Genomic DNA, 25,284 nt, shown 5'->3' on the forward strand with positions numbered 1-25,284 from the left:
TGATGGTGACACATGTCACACAGCTAATAACTGTGCAAAAAAATTTGCTTCATGTTTTGATAGATACTTAGAAGATTTGTTTGATGACATCTATTTTGATATGAAAAGCTGCAGTAAAAGAGAAAATTTTTTCAATCCCTTGCCATTAAAAAACTTAAGCCCTTGAAGAGACCAGGCTATAGGTGAGTGTACATGTTATGTGTTTTAGAAAGAATCAAAGATCTGTGGGATGCTCTTATTGCATTTTATTTTCACTACTTGGATAAAACTGATAAAGGGGATTATTTTTCTTATGTTGAAACTGTATGCAATAAAAGAAATATTTCTGCAGCTCAGAAAAAAACTGTTGAAGGGGTGTATTCTTGCTTGCATTCCCAACAACTCACAAAGGATGCTTTAGCTCGGAAAAAAAGAATACTAAATGAGTTATTTGTTATGCAAAACAAAACTTTAGTGCATATGGCATTATATTCAGCAGTATTACCAGAGTTCACATATATTAAATTATTTGAAAAAAAAAAACAAACAAACAAAAAAAAAAAAAAAAATGCTTCATTTAATACATTCCAGTATTTATAAATTGATGGCAAAATTTTTCTCTTTTTTTAATGAAGCCAGAAAATATAGAGTGCACATTTTATAATGATTTATTAAAGGTTGATGTCACAAATCCAGAATTCCATCTACCTAGCAAAGTAATATTTACTGGTGCAGAAGCTTCCACTCTCCTGAAGAAATTATCAAAAAATCATCCAATAGCAAAAGAATTCCAAATTTCTCTGATGAAATCTTATACTAATACAGCACAGCATATGAAACAGAAATTACCCCTTAAAAATTCATATCTAATTAGTTTTACAGCATTAGATCGAGAGCTAAGAGGTAAAACCAGTACAATATTAGCTTTTGAAAAATTATCATCTTTTATGTCCCATATTTTTAGTGATAATGAAAAGTCAAAAGTAGAAACTGAAATAATGTTATACCAGAGTGATATTGATATCACCAAAGAAATGCTCTACACATATGATGAAAGTGGAAATCAAGTCAAGTGTACATATTGGTCTAAAGTTTTTAATTTAAAAGATGATTTCACAAATGATTATAAGTATCCTACATTGGCTAAATTGGTCAAAGCCATGTTAGCTGCTTCCATGTCCCATTAGTGGAAGGTGCATTCAACTTAATGGATACACTTGCCACTGACTATAGAACTTCTCTTAAGATTGATTACCTAGATGCGGTGCAGACTATTAAATATGATTTAATGGCTTCTAAAGAAACCTCATGTGAAAAATATGTCTCAAAAAATCCAATGACTGATCCAATTCACAAAGATCTCTTACTGAATATGAACAGAAGTTGGAAAACATATCAAGAGGACTTAAAAACATGTATTTCAGATGAGTCACCTATAAAAGTCTCTGAAAAACTTTCTACATTAGGCAGAAAAGCAAACTGCTTCTACCTCTGCATGTGCATTTCTCGAGGAAATTTCTTCAACTGTAAATGAGGAAAATAAAAGTCAACCTTCCTGCAATTATGAAGTTCACCACAAAAGAAAGACAAGCCCACAAACATCAGAAAATAATAATAATAATAATAATAAAAAAAAAGCAGGAGAAATTATATATATTTTTTTAAAGAATTAATTCAGGTAATTTAAAATATTTACATAAAATGTAGTAGTTTATATGTTTGAAAATTTATGGTTATTAATTTTGCAAAAAAAGTAATTCATTGAACTTTTATAATTAGGTCATTCAATACTTCATAATTGTAATTTTTCACTTCTCTTTCCCCCCCCCCTTCTCGAAACTCCAAAATGTCGGTAGTAAGTCTGTAAAAGTTTCCGGGGATTTTTTGGGGTCCCACAAACACCCCTGGTATATGTAAATATTTATTTATGTTATCGGGCTTTGTGATGACGACAGTAAAGTTCTTGAGTAGGCTACATGAAGACGTTATTGTGAAATGAATATTTAACGTGCTAGGTTAAAATTACTGTTAGTATCGAGAAACTGGTTCAAAATTATTCAATCCATTCTATTAGTGATTTGTAATTTGCTTATATTTGTTTAAATGAAATTTTTTATTATTTAGTAATGTCTGATTTCCATTTTTGTGCTGTGCTGAATCGTTTTCTATTAACATCATTTATTAGTGTGAGTAGGTATTGTTGGAAATATTGAAAAAAAATCCCTATTTCAGGGAAAATGTAAATTTGATTATTTCAATGCACTGGAGAAGTAACTGCATTAAGAGGGTTCGCACGGGTTTTTAATTATGTAACTTTTGGTATGTATGTTCGACCACCAGCGGCTGAGATGTAAAGTCTGGTAGTTCGGTTGAGGGATAGAATCAAGCGAATTAGCTGGCTGCATGGGTGTTTCCGCCATTTCCTTCATGCATAACTTGCATATGAGCCAATTATTCTTAGAAAGACCTCAGCGAAGATATCTTCCCTCTTAAGCAGGTAGCTCTCTTATGCTTTGCCATAAGTAAAGAAACTAAACCATTTGTTATGTATATTTCTTTTAGAACAAAAATGGCACATAAAGAATTTCTTACTATAAAATGGATTTTACATTTTATCTCGAAAACTACCTATTTTAATGTTTATTTAAAAAACTAAAATTTGTTACAGAAATTTAAAGTAAGATGGGTAAGGGCGGCAATTTTAAGTTTTTGCCCCGCCTAGGAAAAATGATAAATCCGGCGCTGACGCAGAAGAGCGGTTCTTTTGAAATGTATTCTAAAATAAATTTTTAAAAACAAAGTTCCAAATATTGTAATACTAACTTGCCTTAACAATTGTTACTGATCATTTGCTAGTGCACTGTAGTAAAAAAAAAAAAAAAAAAAAAAAAAAAAAATTAAAACCTACAAATGTATATTTTTATTTTAATAAATCTTTCTGTGCTTCTATGTAACAACAGCTTGAGCAGTCAAATATGTCTACAATCTTATGGATGGTTTTATGAACAAAATACAAGCAAAATAATAACTTTTCCTTCATAACTAAACATTGTTTATATTTGTTTCCCTCTATGACATTTTAATAGTTATTTGCTCTTGCATCAGGAGGGGTGGCAGATTCAGGGACAGACCCAGGTACCTTTAGCTACACTCCTGCTGCAAACCCAGTCTGTATAAGTGTGAATAGAAACTTAAAAATTGACTTAAACCAGTTAGAAATCCACTAAGCCTGGGAGCACTTTTGTTGCAGAGGCGAAGAAGGAAATTGAGCTATTAGATGTACTTACATTAATTGATACTAAAATTTCAAAATTTTAACTGTATTTTATTTGGGGTGAACCAGGTGTCTAATGCTGTTTCGATCAATGTGGTTTTCTTAATATTTTAATTTAAATCTTCTAACCACCCATATTGTGATATCGTAATGTTAGTCCTTAAGTCCTTAAGCAATGTGCAGTATATTAGGTGCCGCTTAATGTGATCACCTTTGCGCATGACTATTTCGATAACATTAAATAAAGAGAGAAAAGGTATCCTTCAAAATATCAACAAAATTTGAGTAATTTAATACAAATATAACTAGAAACGTATAAATATTTATTTTATCAGCCTTTTAATTTCATTAACAGTTGACTGTCTGGCATTCTTATGCGAAAGTTCATTTTTGAAGTCGCGATAATATTTCCAGAAATTATCTGTGCCCGTAATCTTAATATTCACAGGGTATAGTTCAGCATTTTTAAGAAATTCATCAATTTCATCATCTTCAGAAAATCTATTACATTATTGCTTGGATTTAGTTTCAAAAGCGACATGCAGATACTGTCATCGGGTCTGCAGTTTGAGGTTTTTCATCAATATACATCCAAGAGTTAAATTCCTCAAAATTCAGGTTATTTAGTTGGAGATATTTCAGGTAAATCATATAGTGGCTCAGTTAATTGCATGAGTAATTATTATTTTTAATTATATTTGCTTGTGTTTAATTATTGTGTATAATTAATGTTTTGTTAATATCCATAGTTGTTTTACTCTGAATGGCAATAAGGTGTTATTCATGATTATTTTATTTTCAAACTTTTAAATTATATTGTTTATCTTACTCTAGTAGGTAGTGGCTCATTTTGACAGCTACAATAGAAGCAGTAAACTTAGCTATTCATTAGTGATTCTTACTGTTTCTAGGCTGTAATTCAGTATCAGTATTCAGAGGCCATAATCTTTTATTTTATCATTTATTGAAAGGTTGACATTTTTAAAACAGTTCATTACCTTCCTTATTCATCTAAATTCAAATTTAGATGCTTGGCGGTTTAATCCCTTACTTGGCAACATTATTTAGTGATCTCTGCTTTATTTTGACTTTATTTGGTGATTTTATCTTCTGTTTGGTGGCATTAGACTAAAAACTTCATTTCATCCGGAATAATCTAAAATCTGGGCCTCAAAGCCACCAACAACTTTTTATTTATTTATTTTTGTATACTTTACGCATGCACATTTGATTCCCTCCACCGCTCACAATAAAACACGTGGAGAGTCCTGATTTGTAATTTCACTTCGCCTCTAAATAAAATACCTCGTTAGTGAAAAAACAATCATTTTAGCATAAATTTGTATGATCGAGTATTTGGCTTCAATCATCTCAAACCGAAACATTCATCTTTGATTTTACACCTGCTAATATTTTATATCCCTGACGCCAACCTCACGAATTATTATTTATTATATTTTGCTTTCATCACCACATGTTTATCAACACATGAAAACTTTAGTAATGACTGATGTAGCGATGCCTGACATTACGCTTGGCGATGATTACAGATGCGCTAAGAAATGTTTACAAGGAAAAATTTAACAAAAATTTCTTTCCATTATGCTAAAATTAGATTTTCTTAATGATACTTATAAGCCAAAAGATTACATTTAGGGCTACTTAAATTAAGAATAACTGATTTGTTATTCACATAAACCCAGAACCAGGGCTAGGGCTCGTATGGCTGCATCAGACGTCATAATTTAGGGAAGACAAAGGGAGTCGCTTAGCAGCAGAATTTAGGACCCATAGAGACTGCTTCAGCCGGTAAGATAGCTAGCACCGGCTCTCAATAAGCCTTAAGTATATGTGGGAATTTATTTATTCAAGACTCAGATAAGCCTTAAGCATGCGCTAGAAATACACTGGTGTGCAAAAATTAAGGACGAGACGGCTTTTTTCAATATAACTTTCCAAATCAACACATTTGATACCGTAAGATCCCCAATACGTAAGGACATGAGTAATGTAAGCAACACTTACTAAAAGAGAAATCAGAGGGATAAAAAGAAGCTTTATTGAAAACGTAGCATGGAGCGCAATGCGACTGAAGGCCGAAACATCCCTGTGATGGGTGTCCAGCAAGAAACATCCGGTCTTTAATAGGGGATATGATCTCCCCTGACTGCTAGGCAGGTTTCACAGCGTCTGCCCATGCTGAGAATGAGGGTGTCAATGAGTTATTGAGGCATTGCTGCCCATTCGTCTTGCAGCGCCAATCGAAGCTCCGGAATCGTTACTGGCGGTAAGGTACGAGCTGCCAAGCGTCTGCCTAGAAAATCCCATACATGCTCGATGGGATTGAGATCCGGAGATTGTGCCGGCCAATCCATACGTTCAATATCCTCACTCTCTAAGAGCTGTTCGGCAGCTACTGTGCGATTGTCGTCCATGAAAAGGAACTGCGGACCCATAGCGCCTCTAAAAAGACGCACATATGGAAGAAGAATCTCGTTAGAATAACGGGTCCCGTTGACTGAACCTGGGTCGAAGATGTGAAGGTCTGTACGACTACCAAGCATGATGCCTCCCCAAACGAGAACACCGCCACCTCCATACCTGTTCCTTTCAATGATGTTCGAGGGTTGATTGCGGCTTCCCCGCGCTCTCCAGATGAGTATACGATGAGAATCGCTACTCAGACTGAATCTGCTCTCATCTGTAAAGAGTACTCGTTCCCATTCATTGTCTCTCCAATTGCGGTGTTCCCGGCACCACAGAGAACGCCTTCTCCGATGGGCAGGCGTTAGAGGTACACACCGTACAGGGCGTCGTGCAAACAGACCACCACCGTGCAGTCTTCTGGCCACGGTAAAACGCGATATCGGTCGTCCAGTCGCCTGTGTCGTGTGTCTAGCGATTTCTCCCGCAGTCTGCCGCCTGTAAGGCAATATACCGGTCATCTGCGGGTGTGGTTCCTCGTAGACGACCACTACTAAACCCCCGGATAGCTGTTCCTGTAGTTTGAAATTATCTACAAAGTCGTGAAACGATGCTGTGAGCAATTCCGAACTCTGCAGCTACACTTGTCACACTGCGGCCTTCCTCCAACTTCCCAATGATTCGACCTCGGGTAAAAGCATCCAGATGTCGTCTAACAGATTGATTATTCGCCATTTTTCGCTGAGGCAGCAACTCGGTGTGATTTTAACTGCTATACGGCGTGCAATCTCTTTGCCAGAAATACTGATCGTACACCGACAACATGCTTTATACTACTCAGACACTTCCCCATTACGTCTACCTGCATATCTGCGCATGTGCTACCGTACATCACCTTACTTAATCTCCTGATTGGTCTTTCTGTACGCTCTGCCTCTTCGTTCAGCTGATATGCTAATTTTTCGACTTCGTCCTTAATTTTTGCACACCAGTGTAGATATAAGTATAATAAATAAATAATACAATTCAGGCTTAATTGTCTCAAAGTGCGATAGAAAGATAAAATTTAGTGCTACAATTTGGCTTTAATCACCAATCTCATGACGTATAGTAAACGACAGCTAAATTTTCGAATTTTAAAGGATTTCGGATCTCGCAAAACAGAGGTGAAATTTTCCAACGTGAATTTTGTAAAGAAATGCGGAGAAGCGGCAACAAATGAAGTTGATATAAAAGAAGTTTTTCATTGTGATGACAATGCTCCTCAATCATGAATAAATTAATAGATGGCAAAATCTGTAGTATGGTACTAGATCCAGAAAATACCACTACCGATAGTAAAGAAAATGACAGAGTTTACTGAAAACGAAAGTGTCGATTGACAATTTAGTCGGAATTCTCGACACAGCATTTACAGGACCTTCAACAATGTTAACTGAACGAAAAATTATGTCTGTCTACAGAATTAAAGAGAAAGTATTAGCAGGACTGTGGAGTCGAGCCGGGCAAATTTTGGGGTAAAAGGAGCCGGGCAAATTTTGGGGTAAAAGTTTTTCTTTTAAAATCCTCTTCTATTGATGAATTAGATTTTAAGAAATATTTTTGGATAATGAAAAGGCTAAGGCAAAGCGAATGAAAATAAAGAGCCTTTAGATATAAAAATGAAAAGATATAAACAAGATTTTTACTCGGCCTTTGAAGAAATAGAAAAATATGACTGCGCTTGCAAGACACCTCTTTTAGAACTGATAAAAATCTATCCCGAGAACTTAAAAGAAGTAGCCCTAACAATAACAGCTCTTCCTCCTACTCAAGTTAGTGTGGAAAGATTCTTCTCAGCCTTTAAGTTTATCAAATTAGATCTATGGCTTCCAACAAAGAATGATTTGCTGAAGCTCAACCCACACACTTTCTCAAACGAGGAATCGGAAGACTCGTTTAAAGCCAGTCGGGGCTGATTTGACAACGTTAGGAGAAAACCGGCATTCACTCCGTCGTCAGGCATGGTGAGGCAACAAGTTCGGATGTGAAAGTAGCTGAGGTTTACATCAAAACGTTTTCCGAACTGATAGAAGCCAAAGGATACATCCCCCAGCAAGTCTTCAACTGTGACGAAACAGGGCTTTTCTGGAGAAGGATGCCGAATAGGACTTGCATAACGGCAGAGGAGAAGACGATGCCAGGTCACAAACCCATGAAGGATAGATTAACTCTAGCACTTTGCGCCAATGCGAGTGGCGATTGCAAAATCAAGCCTCTGCTAGTATACCATTCGGAAAATCCCAGCGCCTTTAAGTCACATAATATTTTAAAAGAAAAACTGCCATTTATGTGGAGGGCACATTCCAAGGCGTGGGTCACCAGGAAGTTCTTTGTGGAGTGGATAAACTTGGTGTTTGGCCCTTCTGTTAAAAATATCTACAGGAAAACAACCTACCCATGCAAGCCCTTCTCGTCCTCGACAATGTCCCTGCTCACCCACCAAATCTTGAAGATGATTTACTCGAAGAGTTCAAGTTTATAAAGGTTCTCTACCTACCACCCAACACCACTCCTATCCTGCAGTCCTTGGATCAGCAGGTGATTTCTAATTTAAGAAGTTGTACGCCAAGCAAATTTTTTGGCCTTGCTTTGAGGTGACGGAGAACACAAACTTTACCCTTCGAGAGTTCTGGAAGGACCACTTTAACATTGTGATATGCCTAAGAATTATTGATCGGGCCTGGCTGGGTGTTACAACGAGGACCTTAACCTCTGCATAGAAGAAGCTGTGGCCTAAGGCTGTAGCTGAAAGGGCCTTCGAAGAATTGGAACCCAAAGTGTCAGTGGTAAAGGAGAATGTTTCTCTGGGAAAATCCATGGGCCTGGAGATGGATGAGAGAGATGTGAAGGAACTCGTCGAGGAACAGTCTTGGGAGCTGACAACTGAGGAGTTACGCGATCTACATTCGCAGCAGCATACGGTGGTTCAACGAAAAATTAGTTTTGAAGAGGAGCCAGAGATGGAGGTGGTTATCCCTACAAGAGATATAAAGCAGATCTTGGGAATGTGGGAGAAAGTTGTGGAGTTCGTGGATAAAAATCACCCCGAAAAGGTTGCAACTGGTCGTGCATCGGAGTTCAACGAAACTTGCCTAACACATTTCCGCAATATCCTGAAAGAGAGGAAGAAACAAACCTCCTTGGACAGTTTTATTAAACGATCTGCAGGTGAAAATGAGCAAAGCGTGACGAAAAAAGCGAAGATTAGTGAGGAAAGTTAAGCGCTTCCGTAAGCACTTTTTATTTTAATTATGTTTTTATAGAATATGATTTGTTATTTATAAATAAATATTTCTTTTTTTAAATACAATTTTCTTATTCAAAAACACATAACAAAAACAACTGAGGTGGTGTTTTGGGAGCTGGAACGTATTAATGGCATTTCATTGGGGAAAATTGCTTTGAGATACGAGCTAGGTTACGGAACGAATTAAATTCGTATGTCGAGGTACCACTGAAGGTCAGAGTGACTGGGCTCCGTTGCCTGAGAGTCGTGGGACTGCCTTACACAGATTCCCAACCCTTCGGATATTTATTTGTACTAAATCAAAAAAAAAAGTTTTACATGGGCATACAGAGCCGTTTTTCTTTACAGAGTTATGAGTTATATTGTTCTGTTTTAATCATAATGATTCTTATTGACATGACGTGCATAACACTTCAGACTAACTTTTACATGATGCTTGGTTATATATAATTGAATAAATCAGGATATGAGTAAAAGGTGTTACCTGTCTAAAGTATTTAACATAAGGCATTAACATAGGATTACATTATTACAATACTATACAACCATTACATGCTATACATAATTTAAATACGATTCATAAATACCATATAAAATTACAATACAAAACAGCTAGGAGTACAAAATGTAACCAGCTCTGATCTCTTAACTTTTTATGCTATATACTTGCACTACTTGAAAACATTGGAGGCACTAGCCTGTTGGCAATCAGTTAGTAACGGCTAGTTACTGTAAGAAAGGGTGAGTGTCTTATCACTCAGTCCCTTTACTCAGCATGAAATGAGTCAGAAAAAAAAAACTGCTTTTCCTATTTCGGATGGAACTTGGCATCTTGCCAATCATTGAGAATTGAGTAGTTAGTTTATTTTGGGTGTGACACTTCATCTTAATCAGGTTATTGCGCAGTGATGGACAAGGTAGAGTTAGTCAGATCTTTGTAGTAGTTTTAGTGAGTGCTTCCATTATCATTGACCGCCTGTTTTGCTAATTGATCAGCTACTTCATTTCATGGATGCCCACAGGAGATGGAACCCATGTTAGTTTTGGTCTTTCAGCTTCTGATTGTATTAAGACTTTTCTTTGAATGTCCTGGACTAACTTATTGTTTTCAATGCTCAGAATGACCTGTAGACTGGACAATGAGTCACTTATTATTGTTGGCTTGAAAATGCCATTCCTTCTTGCATACGTTATGGCGGCCTTAATCGCTGATAGTTCTGCCTGGTAGATGGTGTTCCTGGCATCTAGTCTACGATTTCATGTGTGCACTGTACTGGGACCTTTTAGAACACAATATGCACAGCCAGTACCCTCACTTGTCTTCGACCCGTCGGTGTAGATTGCAAATTTAGTGTGGGCAGGAGCTTCATACATAGTGGTAACCGTATTCGCTAGATTGAATACTGCTGCGTGTCCAAGATTTGGGGACCGCATTTATTCATAATCGATAAGTAGTGCTTATCCCATAATTTTGTATCTATACCAATGCGGGTGACTCTTGCAATCGCTGCTTCCCTTTGGGCCTGCAGATCGAGAGGAGGGATCCCTGCAAGAATTTGCAAAGCTGCTGTTGATGTCGTCTTGTAAGCTTTACAAACTACACTGGTTATCATAAATTAAGGAAAAATCACAAAAATAGCGATAACTCCCTCAAAAATAAGCCAAACCGTGTAAAATTTGAATATGTTGCCAAGTAAGAGTAGCTGAATAAAACTGCAATATGCAAAATAATTAGTGGCGCTGCACTCGGAATACGTCATCTGCGAGGAGAATAAAAGTCTATGTTTGAGAGCAAGCCCACATATTTTACTATGATAGTGACATCAGAAATCTGAGATAGCCAATTCGTAACAATGACCTCCAGGCATCATTTGCCTGCAGAACTACGATGGAGAGACATTGGGAGGCAGGATAAAGTCAAACAGAAGTGGCCAGATGGCTAAATGTAAATCCTTCTGTGGTTCATAGACTTTGGAGGCGATTTCAAACCACAGATTCGGCATCTAGGAGGTTCAGCCAAGGACGGCCAACTGCTACAACGAGCGCCGATGACCGATATTTGACATTATGTGCACGCAGGAATAGAACCGCTACTCCGACTCTTCTTAGATCCTCCCTTGCTGCAGCCAGCGGAGGGTTGGTGTCAACGTTAACTGTGCGTAGAAGGCTTCAGGAAGGTGGTCTGTATGCGAGGCGACCAGCCATTTGCTTGCCACTCACGTCACGCCATAGGAGGGACCGTTTGCAGTAGGCACGACAACATGTCTACTGGACGCCTGATCAGTTCTCTTTACGGATGAGTCTATGTTTAGTCTAGAAAGCGATAGTAGGCGTTATTTGATATGGAGAGAACCTGGAACCCGTTATCATCCGTCAAACATCCGTTAAAGAGATGCATACGGAAGAGGCAGTGTCTGTGTTTGGGGTGGCCTCTCTTTGGGTGGACGCACAGACCTCCATGTCTTTCTAACGGAAATCATGAATGCTCCGGTTTATAGAGATGACATCCTTGATGCTTATGTGCGCCCATGTGCCGGGGCAATAGGTGATGCTTTCCTGTTACAGGACGATAACGTAAGATCACACAGAATCATCGTAGATGATTATCTTCAACAGGAAACAATTATGCGCATGGAGTGGCCAGCTCGATCCCCGGACTTGAATCCTATCGAGCACGTTTGGGATGCTTTAGAGAGACGTCTAATTGCTCTCAATCCGTCCCCTTAGACCCTTGCCGCGCTTGCAACTGCTTTGCAAGAACAATGGCTCTCGCTTCCTATGGAACTGACAGACCGCATAATTGAAAGCATCACGCATCGCTGTATGTACTGTATTGCTTCTAGAGGCGACCATATTTCATATTGAAGGTACTTTTCCTATACCAAACTGACACCTTCGATTTGTTCATTTTATACATGTGCTCATTTCTATACTACCATAATTGTCTAGTAATTTATTTTATGTTAGTTGATACCTTACTATGTGTTGTATATTGTGGGTAAGTTTCATAAAATTCTACATGTAACTTTTTCAGTAATCTTGATTTTTGTGATTTTTCCTTAATTGATGATAACCAGTGTAGTATGAGGTGCTGTCTTTGTATTGAGTTGAGCAGGTTTTTCATATTTTGAGTCTGACTGAGGCCCCAGATCGCTGCTCCATAAAGTAGGATGCGCTCTATCACTGTTAGATACCAGTGTCTTATTAGTCAAAAAGGAGTCCTCCAGTTGAGACACATTACCTTTGTCATATTGTTTGCAATTTTTCTGCATCTTTGTTTTAGGTCCTTGATGTGCGGTATCCAGGATAGACCGTTGTCTATGAGGAACCTTAGATATCGTAAAGTATTAGCACATTGAATGGACTGACTGTTGATTTGGACAACTGTGTTCCGTCTCATTCTGCCTTTCCGTAGATTTAATATGTAGAAACATTAGGTTATTTTGAAGCTGGAGACATGAAAAATGAGCAGTGCCCTCGCAGGGTCTTGAACCTGGAACATTCGAATACGCGCCGATTGTACTACTGTTACACCACGAATGCATACTGAAAGGAGGGAGAAAAAACCTTATATACTTCCCCTTTGAAGGGCGAATGGGGATCAGGGGACCCAATCGCCAAATCATAATGGTGAAAAATTATTGTCCTCAAGCGCTATTTGTAGTCTTTAGTTTTTTTTGAAGCAAGAAATGTGAAAAATGTGCCCGTTGTCTATGAGGAACTCGAACCCAGGACCTCTCGAATGCGCATTCAGTATGTTTCCAGTTACACCAAGAAGTCATCAAGAAAGGAGGACAAAATGCCATATAAATGAATTTAATTGGTTGTGCATCACGGACTTAATCGAAAGTACTTTTTTTAAGCAAGCGGATCCCAAAGGATCCGGGAACAAATCAATTCAATTTACACTAATTGCTGTAGGAAAATTATTTCAGTTTACGAATATTTCATATGAAGAACTATCTTCTGGAACAAATTAAGTTCGTTAGCTAATGTTTCACTGTATTTCCAGATTTTAAGTGCTTTTTACATATTTTCAAAAGAAGTTGATACTAGTCTGCAACAAGCTGAAGTCTTTTTTTTTCGGGGGGGGACATCTTTCCAATTATTTTCAGTCATGTGTTTCAGATCAAGGAAATATCTGTTGAAACACAAGATGTATCTATTTGTCGGACTAGCTGCAGTAATTGTTTTGAAGGAAAGAAATCGCTGTTCTTCTTCCCGAAATGCAGGAAGCGTACAGATTAGTTATTGCAGAGGTGCTGTTATATAGAAAGTGAAATTTAAAATTATAAATTTTACTGTAAAAAATTATAAATTTCACTATAAAAGAAACATAAGTGATTTACTGTACACAGACACACACACACGCAAAAGGGAAAAAAAAAAAAAAAAAAAAAAAAAAAAAAAAAAAAAAAAAACACTCTTAAATGTTTCAGTTTTAAATTACATTCAAAGGGCCGTTTCTTTAATATTTTGTGTGTTACAGTTATTTATTAACCTTTTAACTGTCATGCCCGAGATAATCTCGGGCACAGCACTAGTGTTCGAAAATGTCACGCCCGAGTATTACTCGGGGTAATTTTTTTTTTTGAGTGCATCGTATTGTTATACCCGAATATATATCGGGAGACGTTTATTTCGGCTTCATCTCTTTGTCAAACCCGACTGTATCTCGGAAAAAGTTAATGTGCGCTCAGTTCAATAGATGACAACACTTTACTGAAGATTTCAAAGGTTACAGGTTATTTGGTTCAAGGTGCATGGGATCTTTTTGTTGTAAAATAGCGTCCAGTTCTTTGAAACGTTATATAGATGATTTAGATTCTTCAACCGAAGATGAAGGATGTGTGTTTGATGAGCAGTATTCATGATACTTCCATGGTCAGCCTCAAAAATAAAAAATGGAGATATACTCAAGCCGAAGATTGTTTCTAATTACGGTCTAACTATGGGTGGTGTAGATCGCTGATAAAATATTATAAAAAGATATTTTTACATTTACTAGGCAAGGTACTCTGGAACTCATATTTGCTCTATAAAAATGTAGTTGGGAAGCGTATTACATTTTTAGAATTTCGAATCCAAGTTGTAGAAGAGCTTTTACATAAATATGATGATGCAGCTTCTGGACAAAAGAATGTTGGCAGACCACCTACAATAGATAACCCTGCCCGTCTTACTGAACGACATTTTATATCCCATTTTCCTCCTATTCCTGCGAAACGTGAGCCTACAAGACAGTGCAAAGTGTGTTGTTCGAAAAAGGATAAAAATGGGGAAAAGATAAGGAAGGAATCACGATTCTGGTGTAGTGATTGTGGAGTTGGTTTGTGCTTGGAAAAGTGTTTCCAGTTGTATCACGTAAGACTGAATTACTGAACTACTAATAGGTATTCACTTATATTTATTTATGTTTTAGAAAATAGTTAATTTTTTTTTTATTTTTAGAAAATAATGCTCCACTAGAAGCGAACTTTGCAACTGCCATGTTGAGTGACAGCTGCCTCAAAGAAAATATGCAGTGGCTACAAAACTTTAAAACTTTTACCCATGTACGTCAAAATATAAATTTTTAACTACTTACGTATATTTTATTTTGTACTAAACATTTGGTTTTTGCAATAAAAAAATTTGACAATTTGTGTACCCAAATCATCAAAATAACTTGACAGTTAAAGGGTTAAATATCATGTTCTTCGCACTTAAACCATAAAATTCAGTGCAACAGCAATATCGCAAAATAGATTTTAAATGAATTTCCGATACAGAGACTCACGCGCAGGAGATAAAAAGGTTTTTTTGTACAGCGTTGTCATTGCTCGCTTTGAAAATCCTTGAGTTTGTTAATCGAAAATTCTTTAAAGTTTTACAAAATAGGAAATCGATAATAAAATAAATTCCAAATTTCAAATTTGGTCTTCCACATGCCCATATTCGTAGGAGTATAACGTCATTCAAAATTCGATGGCTCTATGTACCGTTGTTTTATCACAATGCAAGAAATATGCATACATTTATGCATATTTTTCATTATTTTCTTTAAATATAAGACAGGGCGATAATACTTTGTGGCAACAGTTTGAAAAGTGATTCAAAGTTTGTAGTGAATCTACAAAATCGCAAAACAAAAACAATAGTCATTCAGAGACAAAAAGACTAATTATAAATGTTTTTATGAAACAATTTAAATGAAGAATATGTTACAAAATATCTTCTTTTAAATTTTTCTCCATCCCTAAAATATACCAGCCTTTTAAAAAACCGTGAATCGATCGTTTTCAAAACGCCTAATAAACAGAATAAAAATGCATTATTTTTTTAAGCTAAAGTCCATTTAAAAGCAATTTTTAAACATTCATAAATTTTAATCTCTTCTTAAAGGCATTTGTTCTCTATTGTCAGCTGCAATATGAGTCTAAATATCTCCGTTAATCGAAACTGAAGTTTTTAATCATAATAATGGTTTTGCAACGAAAAAATTTATACCCAGATTGTCTTAATATTTATTTTGCAGCGTAAAAGAGTATTAGTCCATAAAGGTAAAGAAAAAAAATTGTTGCTTAAAAATCAAGTGACTGAAATTGGTGGTTGCGAAAATGCTGTGTGTTTCATTAAGTGAAAGCACGTTAAATTCTATCGTGAAATTTTCTTACCTTAAAAGAGACACTATGCTCGTTGTCGAAAGCCACCCATTCGTTTCCTAGGTAAGCAAAAGGGACTTTTGTTGAAATGTCAAATATCTGAGTCGCTCCACGCTTCAAGAATTGACACACCTTTAAAACACATATTGAAATTTTACATTTAAAACTTAATATAAAAATAAGTAACACATATAGACACACACACACACATATATATGTTTACTAATGGATTATTGAGTATATTATCTCCTTAGGTAAGGTTAGTAGAATTGTATTCAATTTATTAATATACGTATATATATATTAATATAACAAGCAAGGTAGTTAGTACAATACTGTATGACCAATTTGGTCTAGAAAACATTTTGCGCAATATGCTGCAAAATAAGTAAATTAGAAATAGTAGTAAGCTCGCCTAAAAGTTACCAGGAGCTGTGGCTCCAAAAGGTTCAACACGTTTTTAAAAAACAATGTCATTGAAGGGTAAGAAATATGCTACCCGAAAAAAAAAAAAAAAATAGTAAAATACTCAGTGTTGGAAACTAGTAATGGCAAAAAATACAGTAAAATACCTATGGATGTGCCATTTGAAAAATTAATACACATGAAAATCAAACCAAGTAACAAGTAAACATAAAACAAACAAAATCAGATAAAAATAGAAAGCGGAAAATGGTAAATTAGCTGAACTCGACTTCCAAACTGGCTTTTCAAGGGAAATATCTGATTTGAACGTCGAATCAAGCTAACTCCATTACGCGTTTCGCCGAAATAGACAATTGAAACTTTTACGCTACAAAATTTTTAATTTAGACAAAGTGTCTTGGAAAATTTATTAGTCTCAATTCTCTGTTCCAATTTCCCGACGCGTCCGCACAAAATGACACATTAAGGTGTTAAAATATGTAAAAACAATTCCGATTACATCTAAAATCAAGACAAAAATAAAAATAAAAATAAAAATAAATGGCGGTTTGCTATTAGTCCTAAATATACAAAAACATACGGGCTGGGCCTGCAAGCTTAAAGATTTATTCTTTTATAGATTTTAGAAACCTGTAATTAAATTTAAATGAAAATTAAGATGAAAACGAACACAGTGGGTCTTGCTAAGACCAAGAAAAAATTGTAACAAAAGAAACAGAAAAAACTGACCTGTGGCGATGCAGAGCTCTCCCTCTTAAAACGAAGTTGAAGAGGGGTTGTAATTCCCTTCTGTGTACTTCAGTCGTGCGACGTAAGTAGGGGGGAGCGATGTCCTTTGGGCATCAGCCAATACGAAAAGACTGTCCGTTAGCCGTAACTCGTCTCTAATTTTCGAAGGGGGTCGGAAAGCTCGGAAAAACGTGAAAAGATTTTAAAATGGCGTCAGTCATGTCGTTGGAAGAAAAAATTGTTACTGAAAGTGAAAATGGCTAATTCAGCTAAAACTACTAAACTTGGCCACTAAAACAAGAGTAAAAGGAAAAAAAAACAGTCATTTTGTTAATAAAAAGTCGTAATTCTTCAAGCTAGCGGGCGATCAAGCTACTATGAAAAACGAAAAGGCCCGATTTGTTAATAAAAGTGGTAAAATTGGCTATTAAAGAAATTTAAAACTCAGTAACAATTTTTTCTTCCAACGACATGACTGACGCCATTTTAAAATCTTCACGTTTTTCCGAGCTTTCCGACCCCCTTCGAAAATTAGAGACGAGTTACACCTAACGGACAGTCTTTTCGTATTGGCTGATGCCCAAAGGACATCGTTCCCCCTACTTACGTCATACGACTGAAGTACACAGAAGGGAATTACAACTCCTCTTCAACTTAGTTTTAAGAGGGAGAGCTCTGCATCGCCACAGGTCAGTTTTTTCTGTTTCTTTTGTTACAATTTTTTCTTGGTCTTAGCAAGACCCACTGTGTTCGCTTTCATCTTAATTTTCATTTAAATTTAATTACAGGTTTCTAAAATCTATAAAAGAATAAATCTTTAAGCTTGCAGGCCCAGCCCGTATGTTTTTGTATATTTAAGACTAATAGCAGACCGTTATTTATTTTTATTTTTATTTTTGTCTTGATTTTAAATGTAATCGGAATTGTTTTACATATTTTAACACCTTAATGTGTCATTTTGTGCGGACGCATCGGGAAATTGGAACAGAGAATTGAGACTAATAAATTTTCCAAGACACTGTCTAAATTAAAAATTTTGTAGCGTAAAAGTTTCAATTGTCTGTTTCGGCGAAACGCATAATGGAGTTAGCTTGATTCGACGTTCAAATCAGATATTTCCCTTGAAAAGCCAGTTTGGAAGTCGAGTTCAGCTAATTTACCACTTTCCGCTTTCTATTTTTATCTGATTTTGTTTGTTTTATGTTTTACTTGTTACTTGGTTTGATTTTCATGTGTATTAATTTTTCAAATGGCACATCCATAGGTATTTTACTGTATTTTTTGCCATTACTAGTTTCCAACACTGAGTATTTTACTATGTTTTTTTTTTTTTTTTTTTTTTTTTTTTTTTTTTTTTTTTTTTCTCGTGTAGCATATTTCTCACCCTTCAATGACATTGTTTTTTAACAACGTGTTGAACTTTTTGGAGCCACAGCTCCTGGTAACTTTTAGGCGAGCTTACTACTATTTCTATATTTATTAATAAATATATTTCTTAAACAATATTGATTAATTGATTATATTATCTCCTAAGTTAATTAAAGTAGAATTATTTTAAAAGAGTGAATCCATACTAGTAAGTTATATTTTGAAAGATGTTTTGAAGTAACCTGAAGGTAAAATGTTAAACTTCTGAGTCAGACGCGAAGAGAACACTTTGCCGACTCCCCACTAGAAAGAATATAAGTTACTTAATACTTTTTCTGGCCTTTATATCTTCATGTACATTCAGTGTTCTTATTATATTTTTTATTTTTATATTATTTTTTATTTGTTTTTACAAAGTTTGCATTATTTATCTTATTTTGTAATCTTCTATGTTTATTTCAACTTTATACTTTGAATTCTATTTCATAATGACAATTTCCAATGTTTAATAATTTTTGCAAATAATATAGAACTCTAATGCATAAACACGGGGGTGTCGGGGGACGGTTACTCGAGTTTTTTCGGATTTCTGTACAGAAATTGCTTTTCACTCAAAATTGAATTGGTTTAAATGCTTCATAGGAATAAGTTCTTTGAGTATCAGCATTGGTTCATACTCCCTTCTATTCGCGGAAATATTTGGCCTGACTAGAATTGCTGGTTTGGTTTAACCTTATTACTCGAGTAAAGACGAAACACCTTCGTATTTACGTATTTAATTATTAATTATTGTTCATTGAACGGGAGTTGGTTTGTTCCCCTTGAAAAGTCAACTAATTTCCGATCAATGACAATGATTACATGCTTTTAATTTAATTTTTCCTTTTACAATTGAAATTTGGTTCTTCATGATGATTTAATTCCAGTCCCCGTTAAAACATTTAACATTTTACCTTCAGGTTACTTCAAAACATCTTTCAAAATATAACTTACTAGTATGGATTCACTCTTTTAAAATAATTCTACTTTAATTAACTTAGGAGATAATATAATCAATTAATCAATATTGTTTAAGAAATAAATTATTATTAACTTACTTTGCAGCAATTGCGCAAGTAGTAGTAACTTGTTTTCGTACCAAATGAATTTAAGATCATACAACATATTAATAAATATATATATATATAATCTTAAAAATAGGCTTTTTAAGGAATCTCTGTGTGTTTTGCAGTTAAGCATGTTTTATCCATAAGGATTAAATTCTTCTGTTAATAGTAAATCTGTCTTTTATGCTACTGTATACAAACAATTCAGTCTTTTTAGTTATAAAACGCAAAGAGGTACTAGAGGAAATTGCAAAATTTTAAGACTTCTTTTACTACTAATTTTCTACAGTCAGAATTTCAAGATTTATTTAAACAGCCAAATTTCAAAAAACATATTCTCAACTACCTGCATACCCTACATCACAGACATCTGATTATCATTCAAAATTTTGTCAAAGATAAATTCGAAGGTCATATAATCTCATTAAAGATTTAGTACTTGATTTCATAAAATTCAAATACAACTGTGCTTCTTCCAAATATTTAAAAATAAATATGTATTGTACTATAAACTTTCTACTTAAAAATATTGATGATCTTCAGCTTCATAAGAATTTTAAACAAGCACAACAAAAATTCCCTACAATAAATTCTAAAATTTCGCTTCAAGTATAACAAAAAACTAAGCAGTTTTATTTCTAACCATAATGAAGAAGATTTAGCAGCACCATGGTTTTGTGATGAAAAAAGATTTCTACCTTTTGTTAAGGAAGAACACAAGCATAGTGCAGCAGGAAATCAAGATCAAGAAATTAGACTGCTTTTGAAATAAAGGAACGAAATTTAGACCCATTACATTCATTAATAAATTACAATGTATAGAAAATATTTCTACAGGTATTGATAATTTCATCTTGAAAGTAAGTTCTTAACTAAGTTTACCTTTACGTCTATTTGAAGAATGGAAGAATGAGATAATTACTCAAAGTAAAAAGGAAATTGAAAAATTCAAGGATTTAAAGGAATTAATTACTGGAAAAATTTACTTCTGAAGTTTTCACAATTAAAAAACAGTTTACCAGAAACAAAATTGATAAAGCAAACAATAATTTCAGTATTTTATGGAAAAAAATTGTACAATTCTATAATTGGAAAAGAAATGAAAAATTCTTCTACCTATAGTATCTGCAAAAATAAAGAACTGTTATTAACGAAATTTCTGCTCTTCACAAAAAATGGAGAATTTCTCACTTCACTACAAATAACAGATTTGCCAATAGCAAAATTTCGTAAAAAATTTAGATTTATAACCAATCATACTAGGAACTTCAAGAATAATTTTTATAATATTTTTACCAGTCTTCTTAAAACTATTTCTAATATAGTTTTTGAATAAGTTAAAGCTGACAAAAACTTCTGATGGATTATTTATGACAACTTGAAAATCATTGAAGAAGTTAGATATCTTAAAATGTACAATATTAACTGCTATATGACTTTGAAAACCTCTACACGTTTCTGCCACTCAAAGGAATCTACAAAAGTCTTTAGAAATGACAAATTGTTTTCCTGAAATACTGTTAGAAAAGACAAAAGTTTTTCTTGAAAAACTACTTAATATTCTGGATACAAAAATGGAAAGAATTTCTACATTTTTCGCTAAACGGTATTAAATATTCAAAATTTCTTTACCTGCAAACGAAAAGAACTCCAATGGGAAGTTCATATTCAACTCATCCTTGTAACCTATTTCTATTTTCTAAAGAATTCAAATTCCTTAAGAGCCTTTGTGATTATGATTTCAGTAAATTTGAGCGCACCTTATATATTGATGACATTAATACTTTCAACAATTACAATTTCATCGAAAATAGCAACATCTACCCAAACTGTCTAAAACTTAGTAATACCAATAAAAAAATCTGATGTGTACATCACATGACTTTCTTGTACGGAATATTAAATTATACTCATTTTTTATTGCATTTCATTTAAACTTATTGGATTGAATTAAATCTACTTCGCCGACAGCGCATAAACTACAATAGAATAAACGCATTCTTTAAAATTCACGTTATTTGTTTACCATAGCGACACTCTGGCGCTAGATTCACTTAACAGTATTATATTTCGTTCATATTATAACTCATAATGCACAAAGTTTATATCATTTAAAGAATAGAATTATCTAATCGTTGCCACATGTTCGATTCAAATACTATAATAAAGCTAGAATGATGTATACAAGAAATTAAGAAAACAAAACAAAAAAGAAACAGTTTTTCACAGACGATTGAGTATTTCTCATTTAATTAATTCAGTTCTCACTTCGCGAGAAAGCAAAAATACATAAAAACTCAAAATATCTATATTAAAAATTACGAAGTAAATCTTAAACACTTATTTCCTCGAAAAAATTAGGGAAATCCAGAAAGGATTAAGCATGATTTAATTGGCAATAATAAATGAAGGCGTTATCTTTGTTGTTGCGAAGCTAAGTTTCTCTAGACTGGCAACAAATCCACTAGTCTGCTGTTTCAAATGTAAACAATCAATGGCCGCCATAAAAAAATGGCTTAGCGGCAGTTAAAAAACTTTAAAATTGTTGATAATTCTAAAAATATTGCATACAGATTTATTTAAGGCATAAAAACCTTAACCGGAAGATAAAAACAACATAATTCAATCATTTTTAAAGCAAAAAATGTACAATTTACAAGCGTACATATAAGAGTAAAGAAACTAAGATCACTGAGCCGGGTAACAGAGTGGATATATATATATATATATAAATATATTTATATACGTTTGGTGCGGCCGATTGCAACCAAAATACGAGGTGCACATCTACATGTTATAGCAGTCCTATATACAAAATTTCAACTTCCTGAGGCTACTCGTTTTTGAGTTATGCTAGATACGTACGTATGTACATACGTTCGTACAGACGCCACGAAACATTCTCTTCAGAATTCATTTTAAAGCAATTTTATAATATTTTTGCAGGAAACGAGTCTTTTATTCTGTTTCTACGTACAGATATCACGCAAAAACATAGTTAAATTGCATTCGATAGCGGTCAAAATGGATATTTTCTTTGAAATATGCTGCCTGAAACTTTTCGCGATTACAATACTTCCTTTTTACTTCGTACAAGGAAGTAAAAACAAACAGGAATAGTTTTTCCTGATCTACGTATTCATAATCTTAAAGAAATTAAACTTTTCAGTAAAAGAAAAGATTTTAATTTTTCGACAATTAAACTTATAAATTGGAACTCCAACATATCTAAAAAATTTATTGCAAATACTGTTATTAATCAAATTAACAGAATTAAAAAAGTTTACACTGAAATAGAAACACAAAAAAGAAGAAATTCTAATTCTCACCAAAGTTTTAAAAGAAAATGAAATCCTATAAAATTGATTAATAGACTTTAAAAAAAAAAAAAAAAAAAAAAAATCTGGTGTAGTCCACATACTTTTTAAAACTTTTTTTTTTTTTTTTTAAATCTTGAAAGCTGCAAAAGATACGGATGTTTTATAAGGGTTTATATGTTTCTATTTATTTTTTCTCTTAATTACTAATCTGTTATTGAAACAAGGACCACCTATATTCAAAGTCGTCATGATAAGCCCATGACGTGAAGACATTTTACTTTTCTAACAATAGTTCCTTTACTTCCTGTTTCAAGCTTTCTTTTGCCTTTTTCTGTAATTTTAAATAAAAAAAAATCTAAAATTCAATTTTATGGTTTTTGTCTACTCATTTCTACAAAATAATTATTAAAAAATTTTTGAGCAACTTTTTTGAGTCTAAAATTCAAAGAGAAATTGATTATAAAATTTAATTAAAGTTTTACAATGAATGACGTTCTTTATTCCCTTTTTGTTTTAAAAAATAGTCAAAATTCACTTAAATTTCCTTTTAATTAGTGAAGTAAACTTTTTCTTTTTCAAGATTAAAATTTTCGGTGATTGAAGTTTTAAAAAGTTTCTTTTGGTTTCAAGATTCTTTTTTTTTTTTTTTTTTTTTTTTCTCTTCAGTTTTTAGTTTTTTAACGATTACTTTCTCGCCACAGTATTTCAGTTTCTTCAATGAAGCCAAAATGGCAAACCTAAACGTCGCTAATGTAACGATCTTATTCATAGTTTCGATTGTGTTCTAAATGAAAGTGCTCGAAGTTTTTAATTACTTCTTGTGGTTTTATTATAGTCTTTTCACTAAAGTTTTATAACTTCGCTTAGGTTTGAAATTCTTTGGAGTATGTGCTATTTGTTTAAAGGTAAAATTTTGGATATTTCCCTAAAGTATTTTATTATTTTACTACCATTTTCAATTCTTTAAATAGAATTCTCTTTATTTAAGGTACAAGATTTTAATTAGAATTTACTTTGTTTTTTCCTTGCTTTGGGGAGAGGCCAGAATTTTCGGGTGAACTATTATAATTAAAATACATTGAAATGGTTCATTGGCTAATTCTGGATACAGAAAAGCAAGAATTTTTGTGAAGAGAGATTTAAACCAAATAACTAGGAAAATCTTCCTTTCCATTTCCTCTTAGAGACATTTTCTCCACTGCATTAATAGCATTTTAGAGCATCATTTGGTTGCCACCTTACTTGTTCATATCTCGAGAAATCGATCGTCTGTTATTCAAGAAGTTTTTAATTTGTAAAATTTGCTCATGAACCGATTTGCTCATCGTGATCTAAGGCATTTATGAACCAAGGCTCCATATAAAGTGGCAGTGGCGATATTTTGTTAAACAAACATAACTGTCCCTTTTCTGTTTCAAATAATTGGTAATGAAACTTACCTGAGGATATATGAGTTTGCCTTTATTTAGTCCTGGTCCAGTTACAGGAGCGTCCAAGTCATGGAAACGAGAGCTTTTGAGGCGATAAGTTCGTGCATGTGTTGGTACCCCAATCATAATCTTTTTCCGAGGCATGCCACGTGCTTCCCAAAACCCAACAGCCCATGCCTGTATTAGAGGATAAAAATTTATATGACTATTCATGCATCCTTTAAGTCGAAAATTCAGTAAACATTTGACTTGCGTGTTAATCATAGAGATGGCATTAATTAAGGTTCAAATTTATTTAAGATATACAGCTTGCGGGATATCAGTAATAGGTACAGCTTGAAGCAAGGCCACTGTCTATGTTTCCAGGTAGGGGCATTGGGTATCGCCAGGCCTTGCTAACTGCTAATCGTTAACTTTAACTTCTATGTAACATTCAAATCTTCAATTTATGTAAAAAAATCGAATCAGAACATAGTACAAATGGGCAAAGTTGTGTAATTATGTATTGTCAAATGTTAAGACTCCGTAAAAAATGTTTTGATTATGACAAATAATTTTCTAGCAGATAGTGGATTTTTTCCGACGAGATGACATATGACAAATTTGAACCCCTGCTTGGTATGAAACCGTGTCCCATAGGTTGTCCCATATGGGAACAACCTATGGGACACAGCATATTCTGTTGAACTCTCGCTGTCCCATATGGGCATCAGATATCAGGAAAAGGTATAGGTAGAAACTTTTTTTTTTCAATGGCGGGCACTTGCCTATAACGGCATTGGCCACTACTAAGACCAGAAGTGGTGACCATTTTATTGTGGAGGCACCTAATAGGCGGCCACCGTTACCTCCTTATGAAGGGACAGAAGAGGCCCTTGGGTATCGCAGTCAGGCTCCCCTAACCACTATATCGTCTGGGCGGCTACAGGTAGAAGCTAGGCTAGCACCTTTCATAGTACCATAGATGATTGGGGTATTGCTGCACCTAATGAACTACTAAGGTTTTGCTCTAGTATGGAATTTTGAGAGAGAGAGGTAATGGTGCCTGCACATTACGAAGTTATGCCGTAGAACCTTTGCGTCTGAGAGAATAACGTGTAACTTGGAAAAAGGTAGCGATACTTTATCCCAAGTTCACATCTCTCAGCTGTTTTTACATTCTTTTAATTATTTTGTGTTCTAGGATTGAAAAGTAACGACAAGCTGATAACCCCTCTGGAAGTCTAAAAAGGCTAGACTATAGCCTAGATTAAGTAAAATAGCATTTTACTCTTTCACCCAATGTGAAATAGTTA

General features: G+C 34.4%; 1 protein-coding gene and 1 pseudogene across 3 annotated transcripts in view; one reads left to right on the plus strand and one right to left on the minus strand.

Annotated features, from left to right (window-relative positions):
* LOC118179902 (acidic mammalian chitinase-like) overlaps window positions 1–25,284 on the minus strand; it is a 130,517-nt gene that overhangs the window by 6,408 nt on the left and 98,825 nt on the right. For all 3 annotated transcript variants that reach the window (XM_085818019.1, XM_085818025.1, XM_085818030.1), the window contains exons 7-8: window positions 23,999–24,166; window positions 15,623–15,742 (exon numbers count right to left, since the gene is read on the minus strand). In XM_085818019.1, the coding sequence (XP_085674145.1) occupies window positions 15,623–15,742; window positions 23,999–24,166 (288 nt within the window). The remainder of the gene's footprint in view (window positions 1–15,622; window positions 15,743–23,998; window positions 24,167–25,284) is intronic.
* On the plus strand, window positions 1,014–12,276 carry LOC146999165 (uncharacterized; annotated as a pseudogene).

The sequence above is a fragment of the Stegodyphus dumicola genome, chromosome 1 (assembly GCF_044657685.1).
Source record: "Stegodyphus dumicola isolate Sdum_Otavi_A_Nest chromosome 1, ASM4465768v1".
In the NCBI taxonomy this organism is placed as follows: Eukaryota; Metazoa; Arthropoda; class Arachnida; order Araneae; family Eresidae; genus Stegodyphus; species Stegodyphus dumicola.